This window comes from Prinia subflava, chromosome 2 (genome assembly GCF_021018805.1).
Source record: "Prinia subflava isolate CZ2003 ecotype Zambia chromosome 2, Cam_Psub_1.2, whole genome shotgun sequence".
Taxonomy (NCBI): Eukaryota; Metazoa; Chordata; class Aves; order Passeriformes; family Cisticolidae; genus Prinia; species Prinia subflava.
Genome location: NC_086248.1, coordinates 35,552,523 through 35,572,793, shown reverse-complemented (window position 1 = coordinate 35,572,793; position 20,271 = coordinate 35,552,523). Strand labels below are relative to the sequence as shown.

Here is a 20,271-nt window from a genome sequence, read left to right as displayed (position 1 = left end):
ATCGTGGGATCAAGGGTTAGACTCTCTAAGCTCATACTTGACAATCCCAATACCATTCTGCAACATGTGTGCTTAGTGTCAAAAAATTGTCGTAATCAGCAAAGCGTGTGTGCTTATGTACACCCCGCTCAGCCGGCGTGTACCTACGTGATCTAATGCCTCTGAAATCACTGGGACTTGCGACATTACCGAGGTTAATGGGACTGCACAAGGCTTCAGACTGCTCGCTTGGGGACCTGCTGTGATCCCCTGCCCTGAGCTGCGTTTGAATGTCTGCTTGCTGTTGGAGGTTCTCTCTGTGCACGCCGGGATGGTTGGGCAGGGCGTGTTGGTCGGGCGGGAGCGCAGAGGTGAGCGGAGTCACGGCTGGGAGTGGCGAGGTGGTGAAGCCCGGCCGGATGCCAGCCTTGCCTCAAGCACCGAGTCTTGGCTGGGGCCGCGGGCACATCGATCGTGAGAGCTCCACCTCGAGCAGGGAAACGTGTCTACAGGCACCTAAAACCTGCTGATCCTGAGTACAGCAGCCATCCAGCGGCACCGGGTTTTTATTAATTATATTAATTCCAGCATATTATACGAAGACTCCGATGACAAGCGTTGCTTCTCAGCTGAACACGGTGATTCAGATGTGGCAGCACACTGCTGTGTGACTTTTGTGACTGAGCTGGTGTATTGATATGGGGCCATGTCACAACAGTGGATATCCTGGGGCCATTTGGTGCCTGCAGAATGCCTCTGGATCCTCTGTTGATACCTGCCTTGGTTTTCAAACCTGTTTTCAGAACCTCGGTGTCTGTAGTGATGCTCTGACAAAAACTGTAGTGATTGAAATAGGGAGTAGATAGAGTAAATGTAGGTGGGCTGCTAAAAGGTGAGGCTTTGGTATTTTGGAGCTTGTTGTGAGCCATCTGGCCAAATGTAAGAATCTGACGTGCAGCTGTACATGCTTACATCTGAGATAGATGTCTAGGTTCCCCTGATAACCAAGGAGAGTGGCCAATTTATCTTGGGTTGAGATAGTTGCCAAAATAGATCTAAAAGTGCCTTTTCCCTGCTTTTGATTCTGAGGGAATCTAGAAAGTCAGTTCAGCTGTCTGTCTGGCATTGCAGTTGCCTCTGTCTAATGAGACATATCTCAGGATCATTCAAGCAAACTTTGCAGATTATGTGTAACCATACCTTCAAAGATGCATTCCAAATGTGGTCAATAATGAAAGTACCAGTTCATATCCATGCACACTTTTTTCTCCCCAATTTCCTTCCCCACTCCTTCTTCTGTATTAAATTTTATTTTGTTAAACTTTAATTTGTTAGACTGATGAATCACTTACTCCATGGTTAGCACTTTCTCATTCCTCATTTGTAGCTGGCACAGATCACAACTTTGTGTGTAGGATTTGGCTGAGTGGGAGGGAAAGCATGTGTATAGGATTCATATTTCTTCTTGAAAACATTTGCTAGACCACCACCCAGAAACTTGTGACCCAATACTGGTTCACAGACAGCAAGATGAGTAAGTCTAACATAAACTGATGGTAATCACAGAGGGCTTTTGTACACCCCAGGAAACTGAACCCATCACTCACTGCATTTCCTGTCCTGCCTGTTTGCACTGAGCATTTCTGCAAGTTGTGTTCTGAGGAATACTAATCCTATGTTTGTGAGTACTAGTTCATAATTTGATTAATATAGGTTTTTAAAGCATACTGCTATGGATGTCAGTCTAAAAAAGTTCCCAAGAATGTTTCTTTTTCTGTTTTCACTGCACATTAAGGCAGCATTGGTGGAAGACTTAAAGCAAACAGCCAGGAAACTGTTAAAACACAAAGATATTGGCACTGAGCTTTACTTTTCAGAGTGAGCTGATTTCACACACACGACCCTTTAAACCAATAAATCAATGGTAAACTTGTGACCTTATTTGCTGTAATGAATCACTTGTATTGCCATGTTCTGCAGCATATCAAACAGCAGCAAATCTGGTTTCACTGGCCAATGCACCCTGCCTTGTTTAGTGCTGCAGTGAAGCTCTGTTTAAATTAAAAATGCATGTTTCAGCTTGACAAGGCATATCAAATGTTAACATTTGTTCCCTAGTCATACTTTCCTGGGTAGTATTTGGTTCTAGCCAGTAGAAGTAGCAAAGATGTACTATCTCAGAATTTCCCTCCTAATATCTAGATACAGCTTTTTAAATGTTTTAAAAAAACTACGAAAACAACTGTAAAGGATATTAGCAGGAAAAAGAAAAAAAACAACAGTCAATTAACAAGTGGTGACATTGAAATGTTTTTATTAGCTTGCTAGCCAAAAAGTCTGATTGCTTTCTTAGAGTAGCATGTAGTGCACTCTCAGATATAAACATCGTGAAGGAGTTGAAGGTTTACTTTAAAGATTTTGTTTGGCACTTGCCAGCAGGATTTTTTGCCAGACTGTCAGTATCGGCCTCTACCAAAGACTCTGCAAGCTGAAAATCCTCAATATGTATTTCTATGAATTCAAACCTAATATTGTTAAATGGATTTTGTGTTAGCTTGTTGACTTCTCTATGCCTATCAGACATCAGTGAAATTACTCCTACCTGTGAATAACTCTCTCAGAAGGTGATTATGTTTCTGAAAATCTGCTGCACTTGCAGCACCATCCTTTCAAAGGATACAGAGCATTCCCTTCTCAGTATCAAGCAAGCAGAGTGTTGGGCTGTAGTTGTTATACTGTCTGGGACCATACATGATGGATAAATATAACTTGAATAAAAGGATAACCTTTGCTGCAGAGAATTTTCAAGCTAAATACCCGCTAAAACAAGAAATTACAAAGACCACAGACAAAGAGAAAGAATCTAGCAAATTAGCAAATAAGATCAATCCTTACTTTCCTCCCCTTTCTAACTTCCTGGATATGTTGTGGGAAGTTACTGAGAACTTCTGCTTACAGCATGTCTCTTAGATTGTCTAACTGCAGAAGAAAAAGTGTGATTATATTAATTCCAGCATATTAGATGAAACATTAAAGATGCTTTGCACTGGATTAATCTAGACCATTGTGATTATCTTAAAAAAAATAGGTATGACTATCTAAGCCACCTTTCTTGACCTGTCTATAACCAGTGGAGAGAAACAGGCAAGCTGTAGGGCATCACCCATTTTTTTCTAAGGCAAGAGCTAAGACAGAGTAGTTGAATGGCACCCTGAAAATGACTGTGTCTTTCAGCTGACTGCCAGAGCAACCAGCATGGCCATATGTACTACAGATGTCTCAAGCTGAGGGGGTTTGAATCCCACTGTGGTAGCTTTTTTCCTTCTGTGCACTTGTGCAAGGGTAAAATATCAATAATCTATACTTCTTGACAGCTTACTGCTGAAGTATGTGGGATCTGACAGTGGTCAAATAAGAGATTTTCAGGCTTCAGGCACTAGCTTGAGCCTGTGGGAAAGTCAAGTACACAGCTTTCCCACTATGGTGTAGGAAATCATAAGGAGGAATCCAAACAATCCTTGGAAGGTGACAAACCATTAGCAAGTGGTATTTTTCTACCTTGTTTACTGGCAAAGATGTTTACAAGAAGGTATAGGCTCTAAATGACCAATCATATTCATTGTACCGAAGTGCTGTATAAAAGAGTGTGTTTCCAATAAATCTTCGCTATATGCCCTCCAAATAAGATCAGAGTTTTGTGTTGTCATTCTACCGCCATCCCTAATCAGACACCATCAGAAGTGCACACAGAATGCTGCATGAACAGAGTAATTCCTGAGTGTTGAAGCAGGCAGTGATCCCCTTAAGCATTTCCTACTGTATTTCTCATGTCTGAAAAGAGGATACACGCACCATCTAGTCCACCAGAACAGGTGGTCATTCAGTCATTTCTCAGCTCTTTCATTTCGTGTTCTAAACTTACTTTAAGAAATAGTGTGGATCACAAAATAATATAAAGTAGTAGCTTTAAAATATTTCTAGTTTTCAGACTGCCTTCCCTGTTTTCTCCCTCCTCCAAAGTTTGCAGCTTAGACCTTTATAGTCTGCTTAGATAGACATATAGCCTAAATTTGAGATATAAATTTAATGGATTGTTGGCCCCTAAGGACAACTATGTAATATTGTTGGCAAAAAGTGGTTACTGTTCTGCTGTGTGAGAATGGCTAAATTTCAACAACGTGGGAAATAAACTCTAAATATCCATCTTTCAAAGCACTGTAAGTTCTATTTTGAAGTGTTATTCTGTAAAAGCCTTTTTTATTTCTGATAGACAACTATACAGAGGTGGGCATCACTGGCCCACTTTGCCTTCCAACATTGCATTAATTATAACGCTGTAGCCCATTTTCCATGTGCTGACTCACACCAATAGCCAAATACCATGTCTAATTTCCTTTGTTAGTTGCTCTGATAGTCTCTGGAAAATGAGAAACAAATGGTGTGCACAGTTCCTCCAAAGGGCAGGTGGCTGTATGAAGGGATTGCTTAGACATGACCAGAAGGGACCACTGTGAGTGAGGGAAATGAGCTGCTGCACTATGTAGATCTAAGGCCTCATCTGAAAAATTTGGTGAAGCCCATCAGTTTGACACCTGATGTCAATGGAATAGGAAAAATGCCAAAATGGGTTGAACAGAAGGAGTTTAGGGAAATTACTTTAGTGCCCCAAAGCCAGTGTGAGATGACGAGCTCTCCAGGGCAGGGGACCATTATCTGCTTGTTCTCTGTGTGGGTTATTGGAACTTGAGTATGGTGAATTTTTTATTCAGCCAGATTACCTGGCAGCCAATTTTCTCTATGCAGTGACAGTAAGAGAGGACAACAGTAACCTGGTAATGATCCTCTTGGTAATATGATAGAAATAACCTGTTTTCTTCAGAAGCGTTTTTTCAGTTCAGGTTCTAAGTCTGCATTTTTTATTATTATTATCATCAACGTAGGCTATTTCTTGCTTGCTGCAATTTGATTGGAATTTGAGGAACTTGAGCATTTTTTCTGCTTTTGTTTGTAAAAATCAAGACATACCATTCTATGAAATGTGAAAGCAATTGATAATATAAACCTCTACTAATAGAAGAGGTGATACAGTGAGCATGTGAGATCATTCAGATTTGGGGCTAGAAAAGAATAATAGCTAATTTTCTGAGCAATTATTACTGGATAAGATAATGAGAGTTGCTGAAATAGCTAGTTGTGTAAATGAGACATCCTGCATTATTGATCAGGCTTCTTTGTTTTAGCTGTACTAAAGGTATACATTTCACTTTTACATGTCTATTTATCAAGTCTAAACCTCATACGCAACGATGCACTCATATGGTTTGGGGTGTGTATGGTTTTTGTGTTTGTTTTTTTTTTCCAAGAAATGGGATAAATGTTGAAATATGTTTAAAGTAAGGCAGCATTATCCTTCTCTCATGAGCTACCCTTGTGGGGCTATGCTTGTGGTGCAGGAACATATTCATTGACATAATTGGTTTGATCAGTAGTCTGTGTAGTCCATGTAGTCCAGTGGTTTACCTCTGTCTGATAATAAATAAATTATAATTACTGTTTCATGAGTCTAACAAACCTGGTTACTTCAATTCAGCAGCGTTATACATCACAGGAACAGACCTTCCTGACCTTGTAATCTCGTTTAGTCATCATATGAGGTGTAGTTACTTCTATTAATTAAAAGTAGAGAATAAAAATATTGAAAAGCAATCTGTAAAGCCCTTGACGTTAAACCTACATGTTAATGACATTTTGTTTGTTGTCCCACAATGCTGTGAGAATTGTAATATTATCTATTCTAAATTTGCTCAGAGGAATTGGATTTCAAATAAACCTATTCATAAAAGAAGCATGAAAACAGAGCAAAACAGAAATCATCATCCTGTTAGTACTGTAAGTTGCCTAACAACAAGCAATGATTAAACATTTTGACCTTGAAAATCACTGTAAGAAAGGGGAAAAATATGTCTATTCCTTATGATCTTTCTGATTTTCTTCACTGGCACAGTTTTTACTTAGTTTGCATGAAGTAATGTTTATTGCACATATTCCTGAAGTGCCATAGTGTGTAATATTAATTCCATCAAAAACAAACAAATAAATTTATTAGTAAACCCACTTTACACTATGGTTTTAGAATAGGAGAGGCTTTTCAGTCAATTATTTATGTGCAGTAAGTACTGAAAGACTTATTATCTCAGAATAATCAATGTTTGGCTGAAGCTTGAGAACACTAACAGCTAATCTTAGAAGTCTTGATCCAGTGTCATTTAAAATAATGGCAGAACTCCTGTCAATTTTAAAGAAAGGAGGCTGAGGCCAAGAAGTATTGCTTTGAGAGATAATTTTAGATAATCAGTGGAAAGCACCTGTAAAAGAACAGAAAATTTGACTTTCACTCTCTGCATAATACAGTATGAAGTATTTCAGCAGAGGGGAGCTCCTAATGGTGTGTATCTGTATTTTTTGTTGCCTTGGGGGGCCTTTTTTACATATATGAATGTATATATATGTATGTACACACACATTTTTATGCACTGAGCTGATGTTACTATCTCTGGGAATAAACAGATGGCAGGTGAAAAAATTAGGATCTAACTGAGAAGGAGTGGGGAGACTCAGTGAAATACTGGAATACCTGCATATCTTTTTATTTAACACTCAAGTTACTTCTTTTGTGCCTTAAATCCCCAGAAATTTTTTTCTCTCTCAAAGAATATGCTTTCACTCATTCTGGTTGTTCTCTCTCTTCAGCCACCCTGATAATTTGCTTAGCTCAGTGTGGAGTGACTTGGGATATGTGAGATCGTCTCTCCTCCTGGGAACATTTGGAAGATCACATAAGAAATCAAGGAAGTGACACCCAAATGCAAAAGGTGGTACCAGTGCTTCAGGATGCCTTCTGGTGCAGGGTCTGGTGCAGGCTCTCACTTGTGGCTGCTGTGTCAGCCTGTAGGGCAAGGCTGGACAAAGATATCAAGGAGGTATTTAAAAATTGCAAGAGAGAAGTAAAGAGGAGTTTCTGGCATTTGGTGAGCATTCCATTCTCTCAGATGGAGGACTGCTCTTTTCTGATTTTGCACAAATAATGAAGGGTGGATTTTGGCTGCGTTTGGAGGAATTTCTGAAATGTAATTTAATTATTATTGAAAAAAAAAATCCTCAAAAGCTCAACCTGCTTGTCCATCCAGGCCAAAAATGCTATCAAAACTTCATTTGAAAGATTTTTCCTTCTCATTTACTTGTCTGCAGGGATTAGGAAGACCAATAAAGAAGGCAGGGCTGAACACAGCAGTAATTAAAAAAGAAAAGTTAGGTGTGCTCTCTACAGTCTTTTCTGCTGGGGTATGGTATAGTAAACCTTGTATTACCCTTATTAAAACAGGCAGTTTCTGTTTAATAGTGCTAATACAGAACCACACTTGGAGGACGTGTTTCTGTTTATTGATAGAGTGGACTTATTTTGAGTAGAAGCATTTGTTTTCTGAAACAAGAAAGCCCTTCCCCAGTCTTTTGCAGACAGTGCTGGGTGTCAGTGCTGAGTGGCAAAGCAGAAAAGCTTTCCTCTAGCAAGGAAGAGGCAGCATCAGGAAGCAGCCTGCAGATAAGCAGATATTGCTAAGTAGGGAAGTAGGACAGATACCCTGAGACAGCATCTGGCAGAGCAAGGGAAGAGATGTGAACTCTCCTTTCCAGAGAAAGGCAGAGAAGGAGCTGTAAGGGACCCAGCTCCTAGAAGAGCCAGAAGTTCTGAAACTCCATAATGTTTAGGTTCTGAGCTCACACTGATTTCAGCTTTAACAAGCTATATTTATGTCACGTATGTTCCTTAATAGACACCCAGTCCAATTTAGGACTCAAAGAAACTTGAAAATTTTAACAATTCGTTGCATTTTTCCAATGTAGAATGGCAAAATACTGATCTTGGCAAAGCATATTCAGTGGTCTAGTTTGGGGTACATATGTACTTATATTTTCATCCGTGTGCTTGTACAGACCATAAAATCATGATATCAGTGTGGCAAAAATGTCATGTGAGATTATTGCTAAGTGCTTTAATAAACCAGAGGGTGCCCTCTCCCCCTTGAAAACAGAGAGCCACATTCTCTCATTTCTCATTCAGTCACACATTAAGACAGATTTAACCAAGTATTTTTAGTTGGAGATTTGGAGCAGCTAAAGTAAGAAATCCTCTTAATAAATATAGGAGCTTTTTTTAAACTATCTTTTATACCACTGTAATTCCACTGACTTCACAAAATTTTTTTCTAATACATTCTGATAGAGAAAGTAGCAGGTTGTGGGCACTTTTATTTTTCTTTTTTGCTGTGGGAATAACATTGTCACTGTGCTCGAATCCTTCTAATGAAATAAATGTTTTGCATAACTATTGCTTTTTACTAGCAGATGATTTGCTGCAATAGATAGGTAAGTATCAAATACATAATACAAAGTTTACCTTTTTTCATTCTTATGAAGACAGTTTTCTAGCTTTTGTGAAGCATTACAAGCCATCCTGGCTTTCCCAAAGGACTGCAAGCTGAGGTGAGTATGAAATGGGCAGGACAGAGGCACTCTATAAACTTAAGTAATCATCATCAATTTGCTTTGAATGACAAGGAATACTAAGCTTCTGTCTTCCAGGGAAGCACTTCTCAATATACTGTGTTTACCAATAGCTCTCAAATTTCAACTGTATGCTTTTGTTATTAAATGAAGCAAAAATTGTGGAGAGACAGACCTTTTTTTTTTTTTTTTAAATTTATCTTTTATTAGACCAGCACACATTTTTGAAAAAAACAGTCAAGCTTATAGGTGCAGAAATGTGTCTCAGTTGTGAAACAGGAGCCAATTTCAAGCCGAGTGTAGGTTGGGGACAATTGTTTTGAGCTTAACTTCGTTACAGTGATGAGTTGAACAAATGGGAAAGAAAAAGGTGTCTGACACCTTGAAGCAGATGAGGTTGTTAGTGAAGGCAGAGGTGATAAAGGTTGCGATAAATGTGTCTGAAATAACAAATGCAGTCTGGGGGTGTTGCTGTTATTAAAAAGAGAGTCAGGACAAGGGAAAAGAAAACTGAGGAGCAGAAATCTACAGAGGTGCAATTCACCAAATCCAATTATACAATAAACATTTTGTGAGAGACTGATTGTTTTGCGAATAGAGCCTCATTTTCATAGGAACACGAGAAGCTGCAGGGGGTCTCTTTCAATGTCCTATCTCCATCAAAGCAGGTGCTCAAAGGGTAACTTTTAGCCTTTGGATGTTTAAGAATTTTTGAAGATTTTTGAAGCTATAAAACATTTGTAAATCTCTCTGAGTAGGACAGTGAGCAGTCCAAGGTAGCTACCCTGGGCTCTCAATAATGAAAAATAAGCACACGGTAAAAGTGGCATAATCTTGTACTGAAGTAGATGTTTAGGGCTGTTTCTCTCCACTGTCTGTAAGGGCAACCCAGAGTGCGTACCTAGGGCTTAGGCACTTCTGCAGTGAACTTTTGACATGTGAAGGGGACCTCCCTCAGCTCTCCAGGACTTAGAAACACAGCAGGATCTTGAGCACCGACCCAAGGCTGTCTGCATTGCCAGGGGCTGTTCCCAAAAGGTGTTTGAATGTTGGCCTCCCCTTTGAGAAGAGGAAGGGAAACATGCAGTGGATGCGAGCCCTGCTGCACCGCTTGGCCTCGGTGCCAGAAGGCAGGGTAGGACCCGTCTCATTTAGCCAGCTTCCACAGACCCTGTCACTTGAAATTGAGGACTTACAAGTCTCTAAGCTGCACTCTGACACAGTTTTCAGAAGCACCTCCATTGCATTAGCTTTATTTTAAAAACAAGATAAGATCCTGCCAGAAATCTTACCTTTTTAAAGGTGGTCCTTCTACATTTCTATGTTTATCCATGCATTCACTTTCTGAGTATTAAATACAAATGGAGAATTTACAAACTAACATTTCCATTAGATGTTTGTGTCGATCACTGTTGCTCTATTTTTTATTCTCTGCTAAAGTGATGCAATTTCTATAGTAGTGTTTTATGATTTTTCTAAATAATATTCCCTAGTTTAAAAAGAAGTATTAGAAAACATTAGTAATTTGTTCTTTTGTGAAAATTTTGTGAACTTCTGTTCACTGAAAACTGCAGCAAAAAAATGGATGTTCAGTCTTTGAGTTCCCCAGGAAACTCATACAGCACTGACTTTGTGCTCTCAATGTGACCTTTTTTTCATTATATAAGAAAAAAATAATCCTTATGAAAGTCAGGTTGAAGATAAGATCAGCATGGTGGGCTGGTAATTACATAAAGTGATGTTCAGTCATTAGAGAAAATGTACAGTTGATCCAATGGCTTAGATGTGGGCGAGGAATATGATCCATCTTTTACTGGTATAAAAGAAATCCAACTTTTTCATACATCAGTTTTGGGAACTTACCTCCAAGCGTTAAGGACAGCTCAATTTCAAACACCATCCTGCAGTTTCTCTGATTTATTGTTGTTGAACAAGAGAGGTAATATATTTTTATTTTTTAATTACTGTTACTGAGGAACAATTGCATGTTTTGACATTCTCTTTCCCTTCTTTTCCAAAAGTTTCCTTCTCCTTTCATTCTATCAACGTTCTTGCTTTGAACATTAACTTAAAACTTGCTTTGGGACTAAAACATCAATGCTTAGGGTTAAGCTTTCTTTGTAAGTAGGAGAAAATGAGGCTCTAGAATTAGACTGCAGATAAACATTGGTAATTTTTGATTTTCGACTGGGTCCCAAACTTCTTCATTAGTAACTTTTGTGTTTTTCTCCTGCGCAATGGTGGCAATTGCTGTCAAATATCAATCACACAACTTGTGGTATTAGCACATCTTTTAGAGTCTTTAACAGAAAAAGATATTATAAATAATGAGGTGAGAACTTACCTGCTGGGAAAGATTTAAAAACACCATCTTTCCAAAGAACTCCTGAAATTCAGGCATTATATATTGTTCCAGTAGCTTAAGAAAGATAATATTTAATAGAACAAAGTAGAAGCTTCCTTCGATTTGATCATGAGATGAAATGAGTGGTAAGAACATTACCTGGGTTAACAGCATGGACACAGTCCATGTAAGTCCATGTAAAATTCAAGTAAGACCATCAGACAAAACAGCTGTTGCTCTGAAAAAGTGGAGATGATCACATCTGTGGTTTATTGACAGGTCTCTGGTGGTTTTGGTATGAGCCTGACAATCTGACTCAATAGAGGAAGTGCAAAGCTGCAATTTCAATTCCCCTTTTGGTTAATATAATGTAAAGAACTTCCCTCTGGGATTCCCTCGAGCCATTACAATGTACCAAATTATAGCATTATGTCTTCTTGGAAAAATTAGGGTGAAGGGTGCTATAGTGTTTTCAGTAAAAAACATGAAAAACAGGATAATCTCTCTAGGACTGTGGTGTTATTCCTGTGGCTGGCTTCTTTTATTGGAGCCATTGAAGCATTTAGGCTATCAAAAGGCTCAGGATGATGTAGAAACAGGTCATTTGGAAAAGTCTGTCTGTCTTCTGCTGGTGCACAAGACCCTCCAGCTGACTTCTGGCTCTCTGGGGAGTGTTCCCTTGGATGGAGCAGCGCTTAACGTTAAACTGTGGAACTGTGTTCCCATGCAGGCAAGTCTGCCAGCAGTCACACCCCCTCTGAGGGATTGGAAAGAGGATATATAGAAAACAACCTTAACATCAACAGTGTAGATGCTGTTGAGCTCAGTTCAGTTCCCTAAATGTTTGGCTGGACCATAAGAGGTTGTGGATCTAAAAAGTGTGAAGGACCATCTTTCTCCTGCAGACACAGCTTGCTCTTGTTGAAGGAACAGGTCACAGAGGGCTGGCAGCTGCTTCTCAGGAACCTGGCAGCCATGTTCAATGCTTCCAAAGCTTTCAGGAAAACTCCAAGCAGAGAAGGAAAACCACAGGTTGCATAGAGCCCGTGTGCATACCTACATGCACACACTGAACTGGCTTTTGGATACCTCTTCTAAATGCTTACTTCTAGTGCTTCCAAAATTGTTGCCAATGTTTTTTATTCCTGATCTTTACTGCCTGCTTTTAATTCCTTTATCCTCTGTTTTCTGCCAGCATGAACTGACATACTGGGCGGGTTGGAGGGAGGAGGTGAAGATACTTGTACCCAGCACCCAGCCTTGCCGCCTGGTAACTACCATGTTATCAGCCTCTCTGCTTAGCTGGGCTTCAGATCATTCTCTTTCCTCTATTTTTTTTCTGTCCTAATTAGGAAGATGGTTGCTTCCACTGCCTTCATTCAATCCACCGGAAAGCATTGTGTTATCAGTTTTGCTCATAAACTCTGTTTCTTTCCACTTTAGCAACCCCTGTCAGGCAGGGGCCATGTTCTTTTCATCCTGCCATTGGTCTCAGCCTTCAAAAATGTGTGTATTTGTATTTCTAGACAGATCATGGATTGCTATGGGAAGTATGCAGCTGTCACATTGACCATTTTGTCTGTATTTCTACATCTTCTTCATACTTTCCCAGATGGAGAGTTTCTCATGCAGGGTAAGCTGCTTTCAGCATTCAGAAATAGAACAATTATAAAGAGTGTTAATTAAATTTTCATGTTTTATAAATGTGGTCAGAAATTTTATCATTCAGTTGCATTTTTTGACAATGAGGGTATAATACATCAAGATATTTTTACCATGAGCATACCTTCTATTTCTTCCCTAAATTTAATTTCTCCAGGTCAACGATGTCCCAGGTGACCATGTCCTCAAGCTGATGTGGGTAACCTTAATCCTTGAAACACTATTGAATAGAAATGTTTGGTTTCTTGTACTCTCACAATCTAAATGACAACGTCACATTAGGAACAGCAGAACCACATCTCCTCATAATATGCGGAATATTTTTCCGATGTAGATCCCAGAATATGGGATGCTGCTGGTGTAGCATTCTATGAAAGACACATATTAGATTTTAAGGGTACATTGGGATTTTTATTTAGTCTCAAATAAAATATAAAAAAAAAAAGATGTACAAAAATCTTGGTACCACTGAACATTTAAAAAACTCTCTGTAACAGAATCTTACCCGAAAATGGGCAATGTTTGAGAAGCACTATAAATCCTGCTGGTGCTTTTATCTACAGCTAGTAGGAAGTTTTCTAGGGATAGATAGTGCTTCAGAGACAGAGACAAACCTTCAGAAGTATCAACAAAACTGAAAAGAAAACCAGAAAAGATCCAGTAGTGCTTGTGGTTTACCTAGCAAGCCACAGCCTAGTTTTGCAGCTGGTGCGTGTTGCAGAGTTGAAAAAACCTAAAGAGAAGAACTTTGGTGGCTGTGCTTTTCTGTTCTGCAGACATCAAGTAGCAGAATGTGGCTTGTGCTTCCTCTTATGGCCTGTACTTTCCCTTTCTTTTTGAAAATGAAAATATAGCTGGAAACCAAGTAAACTTCTCTTCCTTGTATTTTTATGGCAGGTTGTCCAGAGTGCAAGCTAGGGGAGAACAGATTCTTTTCCAAGCCAGGAGCACCCATTTACCAGTGCACTGGGTGCTGTTTCTCCCGTGCCTATCCCACTCCAATGAGGTCCAAGAAGACCATGCTTGTTCCAAAGAATATTACGTCAGAAGCAACATGCTGCGTAGCAAAGGCTTTTACCAAGGTGAGGGTGACAATGAGGTCTGCTTAAGCTTCTTTTAGAATGCAGTAGTATTAAGCTGGAGCAGTGAATAGTAAAGGCATTTATGTCCTTTGTGCCTTGGTTCTTTCTTTTTTCTAAAGAAGAAATTAAAGCAAGTCTGATATTCAGCTGGAATGAGGAAATTGGTGCAGTGACACTGGATTCTATGGAACTGCTCCATCTCATGACACCTGCAGCTCTGGTGATAGACTTGTCCCAGTATTTTCAACTCTCCTGGATGTGCACCCTCCCCTTAAATGCTATGCAGTGTGTATTTGATTTTAATAAGTTGATTGCCTTGTGTTTTTCTGGCATAGACAGGAGTTCTCTGGGAAGGTGTCAATACTATCAATTACATATATGGGAATGAGGGACCAAAGCCATATGTGCTCATTAGATTAATTGAGATGGTGTTTTACTTTTTAATAGTATAACCAAGAGGGAACCGTAAATGTGTGCAAGTACTGTGAACATTTATCTGGAGGGTTCTTTTAAAGATTCTTCTAAATCTGATGATTTTGGGAGTCATTCTGCTCCAAGTGAAGAAACCTTACATTTTATATAATAAATGGTGAGCTAGTTGAAAGAAGTTGTCTATCCTATGGTGACCTGAATCAGGCTCATCAGCTAGAGGTTCAGCTGAGTTACCCACTCACAGAGTTGGTGCATTAGCAATACCTTAGAGTACTGAAGTCATATGGGTATGGCTGGCAGTCACAGAACCCATGGAAGTATTTCTAGAGTGACAGCTGGAGGCTTGGCGAGCCCTCAAATGGCAATTGAGAGCTCAGTGGGTGCAGCTGAAGGGAGCACTGGGTCTCCACTGGCTGTGATGAGAGCCTGTCAGATATCTGACTTTCAGCTATGCTGAACCAGTGCTGGCTCTTCACCTGAGGAGAACATAGATGTTATTCTACATTGACAGTGCTATACTTGCCCTGAGGCAGCAGCTAGAATTTGGTTGAGATTAAATATAAAAGTGGCTCTTGTGTTTGTTGCCTTTATTTTTGTAATTCCCATGTGATGTATTTTAAGGACACTTTCTGATTTCCCATAGATTGGTTACTTGACACTTTTGGAAAATTAGACACTTGAAGGAGTGTCCAAGTTAAAAAGCAGCAAATTATGTCACTATACATGTCACTACCGAAAACCTTCACGTTACAGCTCCAAAAACAGTGATGATGCAGTTTCATACGTTGGTGTTGAGGTCATTCTAGTACATGTACCCCAAAGGACCTGAGTACTTTGTAGTTAAGAAAAAGTTTTCAGACATATTTTACTTGACAATGCTGTTTTTACTGCACAACTAATCCTAATTATTTGTTATATGTGTGTGTTTTCTTTTTTAAGATTACCCTTAAGGACAATGTGAAGATAGAGAACCATACAGATTGTCACTGCAGTACCTGCTACTATCATAAATCCTAAAGCCTGTCCCTTTGTTAATGGTCAAGGACAACGGTGAATGGAACATTTGTTTTTCAGCTTTTATAGCACCACAGTGTAAAACCTTATGTTTTCTGGTAAAGACTTTGGGTAGACCTCTGGGTAAGATAGATGACTATTTTATTTCCTCCTTGCTTCTTCTTGCATTTAAGTAAGTGTAATTATTTCCATCAGGGATAAAATACAGCACTTGCATGACCCAATGCTTGATCTGTTTTTAAAATAAACTGTTAGTTAAATCATCAGAGTTTATTGAGAAAAAAATGGTGATTTATTAGCTTAACAGACAAAATCAGATTCTGACACAATTACATTTTCTAGCTTTTTTATGGGAGAGAAGGGAAAAGGAAGTGAAAGAGGAAAAACTGAACAGAAAAAGAATTATTTTCCCCTTATTCACTTAGTGGGTAGATTTTTTGAAGATGTTCTCCTGTTTTGAAGATTGCTTTTCCTGCTTTTCTTCCATTTTTATTTTACCTAATGGGCAGAAAGTATAACAGTATATCATCTATACACAGTACTCTGTCTTTCTGTGCCATCTTTTATACTTCTCTGAACTGATGCAAAATGATGCCAAAACCAAACATTATAAAGAGTTTTGGTGCCTTTTCATGTAGCAGTGGTGGAATAGAATCGTCATACAACAGTATTAGCTGTTTAAGCTGCTTACCTTTTTCTTGTCTTCATCAAGGCACAGGACTTTAGTAATTCCGAAATGCCATGTGCTAGACCCAGATATACAAATGGAAAAGGTAGGGAATGTGTTAGGTGAGAGGATGACTACAAAATATACTCAAAATATAGTCATACCACAAAATGTAACACCTGATATTAGTATCAAAACTTGTTTAGTTGTGGTGAGTTGCATCGGGGTCTCTGGAGGAACTGCTCATGGGTCTGAAGCCTGCCCATGGGAACTGAAGTGAATGAATTTCCTTGCTCTTCATCCTGATTTCTGGGGTGAGAACATCATCCTTGCTTCGATCACTGGCTGCAAGAATTTAAATGTGCTGACTCAAAAAGCCTCAGATATATTTGTGGGGGATTTCCCTGCAGTTGAAGCTGTGGGGATAGCAGTAAGAGTTTCCATTGGGATAGGGAAGATTTCCTGGAGTGATTCTGCGAGGGTGGCTGGTCTGTCCCTGGCCGTGGCTGATGGCTGCGCCGATGACTGAAATGACTGAAGCAGTTTAGACGGACCCCCAGGGCTAAGCTGTGACGGGGAGCTTGAGGAGCTGAGGATCGGCCTCTAATGATCGTTTAAATCCCCCGATCACCCACCCTTGTCTCTATTGGAGTGCAAATTTGGTGCTATTTGCTAAGGATACAGCCACGGGGCTCTGTGGAGAAGATAAGACTTTTCGTATGCAGAGGAGCTGAGGTTCTTAAGAGAAGCATTTTTCAGGGTGTGTTCAATAAACCTTACTAACCTGATCTCCACACCTTAACCCCTTAATCAGCTCTTATGTCCTAGCTTCACCGCGCCATTCCTGGATGATGTTTTGCCTAACTTGGTCTTGAAAAAAACCGATTTTGAGAAGGAGACTGATCTCGTTGCTTCACTATTCTTACTATTCTGGAAAATTTCAATATTCTGGGAAGCTTTTCCCTTAGTGTTCTGTCTAAGTCTCATTTGCTTCCATGTTACTTTTGGTCAAAGGAGACAAAGTTCAGTGGGATGTTCTTTAGGATTAGTTTAGTAACACCACAGGTTTTCAGGACGAGAAGTCAATTTCTCATTCCGGATCATCACTCAAACCTGGGAATACATGTCAAGCTGCTGCTGTAGCTGAATCACAATTCCAAGCTGCTGTACAATTTTATTAAAAGTGATTGATGTGGCTACTTTTGCAGGAAAGCCAGGTCCTACCTGGGATTCCTGGGCAACGAGAGAGGAGTGATTTGAAGCTGCAGCATGATTACCTTTGGGAATGGTACCGCATTTTTTTCATAACTTTGACAGGGCTGAAAAGGAGAGCAGGGAAACACGTTCCCTTGCAGAAGTGATGTGCCTTTTTGTGTTGCCAACCTTCTCGGATGACGTCTTACTCAAATCATCTCCTCTGGCAGTATCGAGCACTTGTCTACTTATGCTTGTGCTGCCCACAATAGCAGCACAATAAACTTCTGTTTGGAATTTCTGAATCAACTTCCATATTTCTCTTTGTAAAACCATAGAAATAAAATACCAATTAGAGTGAAATCCATGCTCAAAAGAAAAAAAAAAGAGAGAGAGAGAGAGAGGGGAAAGAAAAAAAAAAAAAAAAAAAAAAAAAAAGGAAGAGATGCTCTATCCCTGTGCCCTGCTAGGATGCCTGGCTTTTCCCCTCTTGCTTGTACCAAGCCTTTTAGTTGTGAACTCCTCGACTCATGGATCCCTCTCCCGCCTCAGGCGACTTCGGGCACCAAGAGCTTGCAAAGTGTGTATTGTGAGGCTGTGTGGAATGGGGGAGCATCGGCCTCTTTAAGTTATCTGGCTCTAACTTTTCTCTTAAGTTTGGAAGTAGCAACACATAACAAAGAAAGAGATGGAATAAACACGCAGATACACAAACTTATCAGCAGGTGGTAAAGGAAACAAGACAGACCGGAGCCCTTCTGCCACTGGCTGATGGGCCATTAGGGATGGCCCTCCGGCACGGCAGCGGAGGGGCACCGTGGGCTCCCTAAGGGGTAGGAAGGGGCATCCTGGGCTCCCTAAGCAGTGGGAACGGGGAATGAGCCTGCTGCCGGTGTCGTGGGTGCTTGGGGGCTGGGCAAAACTTTGTATGCCATGTGTGGGTGCTGCAAGATCTACGTGCTAGCAACTGGAGAAGGAACCCGTAGATCTTGGTGACAGCAACTAGAAGACCAATATGCCAGAGACGGGCATGATAAGGTCAGGACAGACCTTATCAATCTCTGCAGCTGCCTAACTGCAGGTTGTAGCCAGGTGAGGGTCTGTCTCTTTTCCCAAATAACAGGCGATAGGACATGAGGCAGTGGCCTCAAGTTGCGGCAGAGAGGTTTAGATTGAATCCTAGGAAACATGTCTACACAGGGGAACATTCCTTCACGGAGAGGGTTGTTAAGCGCTGGAACAAGCTGCCCAGGGAGTGGTGGAGTCACCAACCCTGGAGGAATTTAAAAGATGTGTAAATGTGGCATTTAGGGACGTGATTAAGTAGTGGACTTGGCAGGGCTGGGTTAATGGTTAGATTAGGTGATCTTAAAGGTCTTTTCCATCCGAAATAATTCTATCATTCTAAAAGCAAATGCTCATCATCTGTGATGAATTTATTTTCTTCTAGACGCCAGGGTTGTCCCAATTGGAGGGACAGAGGATAGGTCAAGTTGTTAGCAACTGGAGGGACCAGAGTGTATATTTATGTGGGAGAGGTTTAAATACTAGAACACCTAAATAACAAAATTCGAATAACAATATGCTTATCTTTCCCTAGTTAATTTAATCCTGTATGTAGTTGTATGCGTAATTGTATAACAAATTTTAAGCTGGACTAATTGATGAGCAGGATAAAGCCTGAATCTGGAAGGACTCGAGGTCTGAGAACTCATGCTGAATAAGGGGACACAGGGTCTAGGCATGAGTGGATAGAGAAGCTGAGCTAATATTCAAGGAATCCATGACTGTGGAGAGGCTTGTGAGACACGTGTGTGGGCCACACATTTTCTTGCTGGCAAACTTCAAACTGGACTCTCTGGGGAGGAGGAGGAGACCCCCTTACTGGATGAGGGAGCCCAGGCATGGGTTTTGGAGGGCTTTACAAGCTGGGCTGATATTCAAGGATCTGTGTATGTAACTGCGCTTGTGAATCTCGAAAGTGAGGACACATATAGAGGATTTCCATAGAGGATTTCAATCCTTATTAGTTGGAGAGGAGGAGGATGGGGGTTGTTGGTGTTTATATGAGTGTGGCTGAAGGCAGTGGTCTGTTGGGTAATCTCTGTGTGCCGTTGCCTTGGTGCTCTCTGTTTGCCTCTCTGGGACAGATGCTCAGGTTTGCTGCTGGACAAACCTGCACAAAAAGCCAGGAGCTGTGTCCAACAGACTGGAATGGAGAGTCCCTGTGTGCCTACAGCTGGGCAGCAAGGAGAGATCCCTGGGTCCTGGAGTCTACAAGATTCAGCAGCCAACCATCACATCTTTAACATATATTATTCAAATACATTTTTTTGTCATTGCAGCTGTCAGAATGAGGTCAGAATGTGTTTCTTTACATTTGAAGTATGAGCAAAAATCCAGGACATGGTTGGAAGAGTAGCAATGGTAGATCAGTGGTCCCACTTACAGTCAGGATTAGGAAAAACAATGTTACATGTTATTAGGAAGTTAATATAGTGGACCATCCTAAAGAATAAATAGGATGTGAATAGGAATACTGGAAGACTATCTAGATTTATATTTGTAGGAATTAATACTTATTTGCATAAAATATAATACTGCATATTTGCCGTAAAAAAGAAAAACAGAAAAAAAAAAACATGATACAGTTTCCTTTGGATGATAATGGCTGATATAGAGGCTCGATTGGTCATATATATTCAAGAGGGCACGGACAGACAGTGTCATAAAATCAGAAGAAAAACTAATCCTTTGTTTACACAGATACCCAATGTACATCTTCTATATTTTAGGAACAGGGTATTTGTGCATGGAGATAAAATGAAGTCTTTGTCAGTATGGTTTATAAGGAGCAATGAATCAGTCAGACTGATACTGTAGATTAAAATGCTGAAGATCAAGCAGACCGAAGATAAAACTGATATATTTTTGCTGTCACAGTGACCTATATAAACTTACATCCCCACAGTCCTAATAACAAATTCATTCTGTGAGAAGAGGGACTAGTGAAGCTTGATTTCCTGACTATCTGTGCCACGTCTCATTGAAAATCCATTTTGCCATGTCCTCAGCAAACCCCTCTCCCTCCTGCCTGGTGGTCCCAGCAGGTGCCCTCCCAAGCTGCTGCAGAGCCATCAGCCAGAGCCAGGGCTGTTGTTTGTCCATCCGGCATGTTTTCTTAGGTGTGCTACCAACTTCTTTTCAGTCAGATCCCAATTTTTATATTTTGCCATTAGTAGGCATTGATTTTCACAGAGCTGTTAAGACCTCCAAAGGGCTGAGGCCATTACCCTTTATCCAAAAATACTCAAAACTGACCAGAGGCTTAAACT

General features: G+C 40.3%; 1 protein-coding gene across 1 annotated transcript; it reads left to right on the top strand.

Moving 5' to 3' along the window:
- The first annotated feature begins 212 nt into the window (after positions 1-212).
- Positions 213-15,327, top strand: CGA (glycoprotein hormones, alpha polypeptide). Its single transcript, XM_063391845.1, has 4 exons — positions 213-350; positions 12,412-12,518; positions 13,445-13,629; positions 15,001-15,327. The coding sequence occupies exons 2-4, from the start codon at positions 12,419-12,421 to the stop codon at positions 15,076-15,078; spliced, it is 363 nt and encodes a 120-aa protein (XP_063247915.1). The 5' UTR covers positions 213-350; positions 12,412-12,418; the 3' UTR covers positions 15,079-15,327.
- Positions 15,328-20,271: the final 4,944 nt, after the last annotated feature.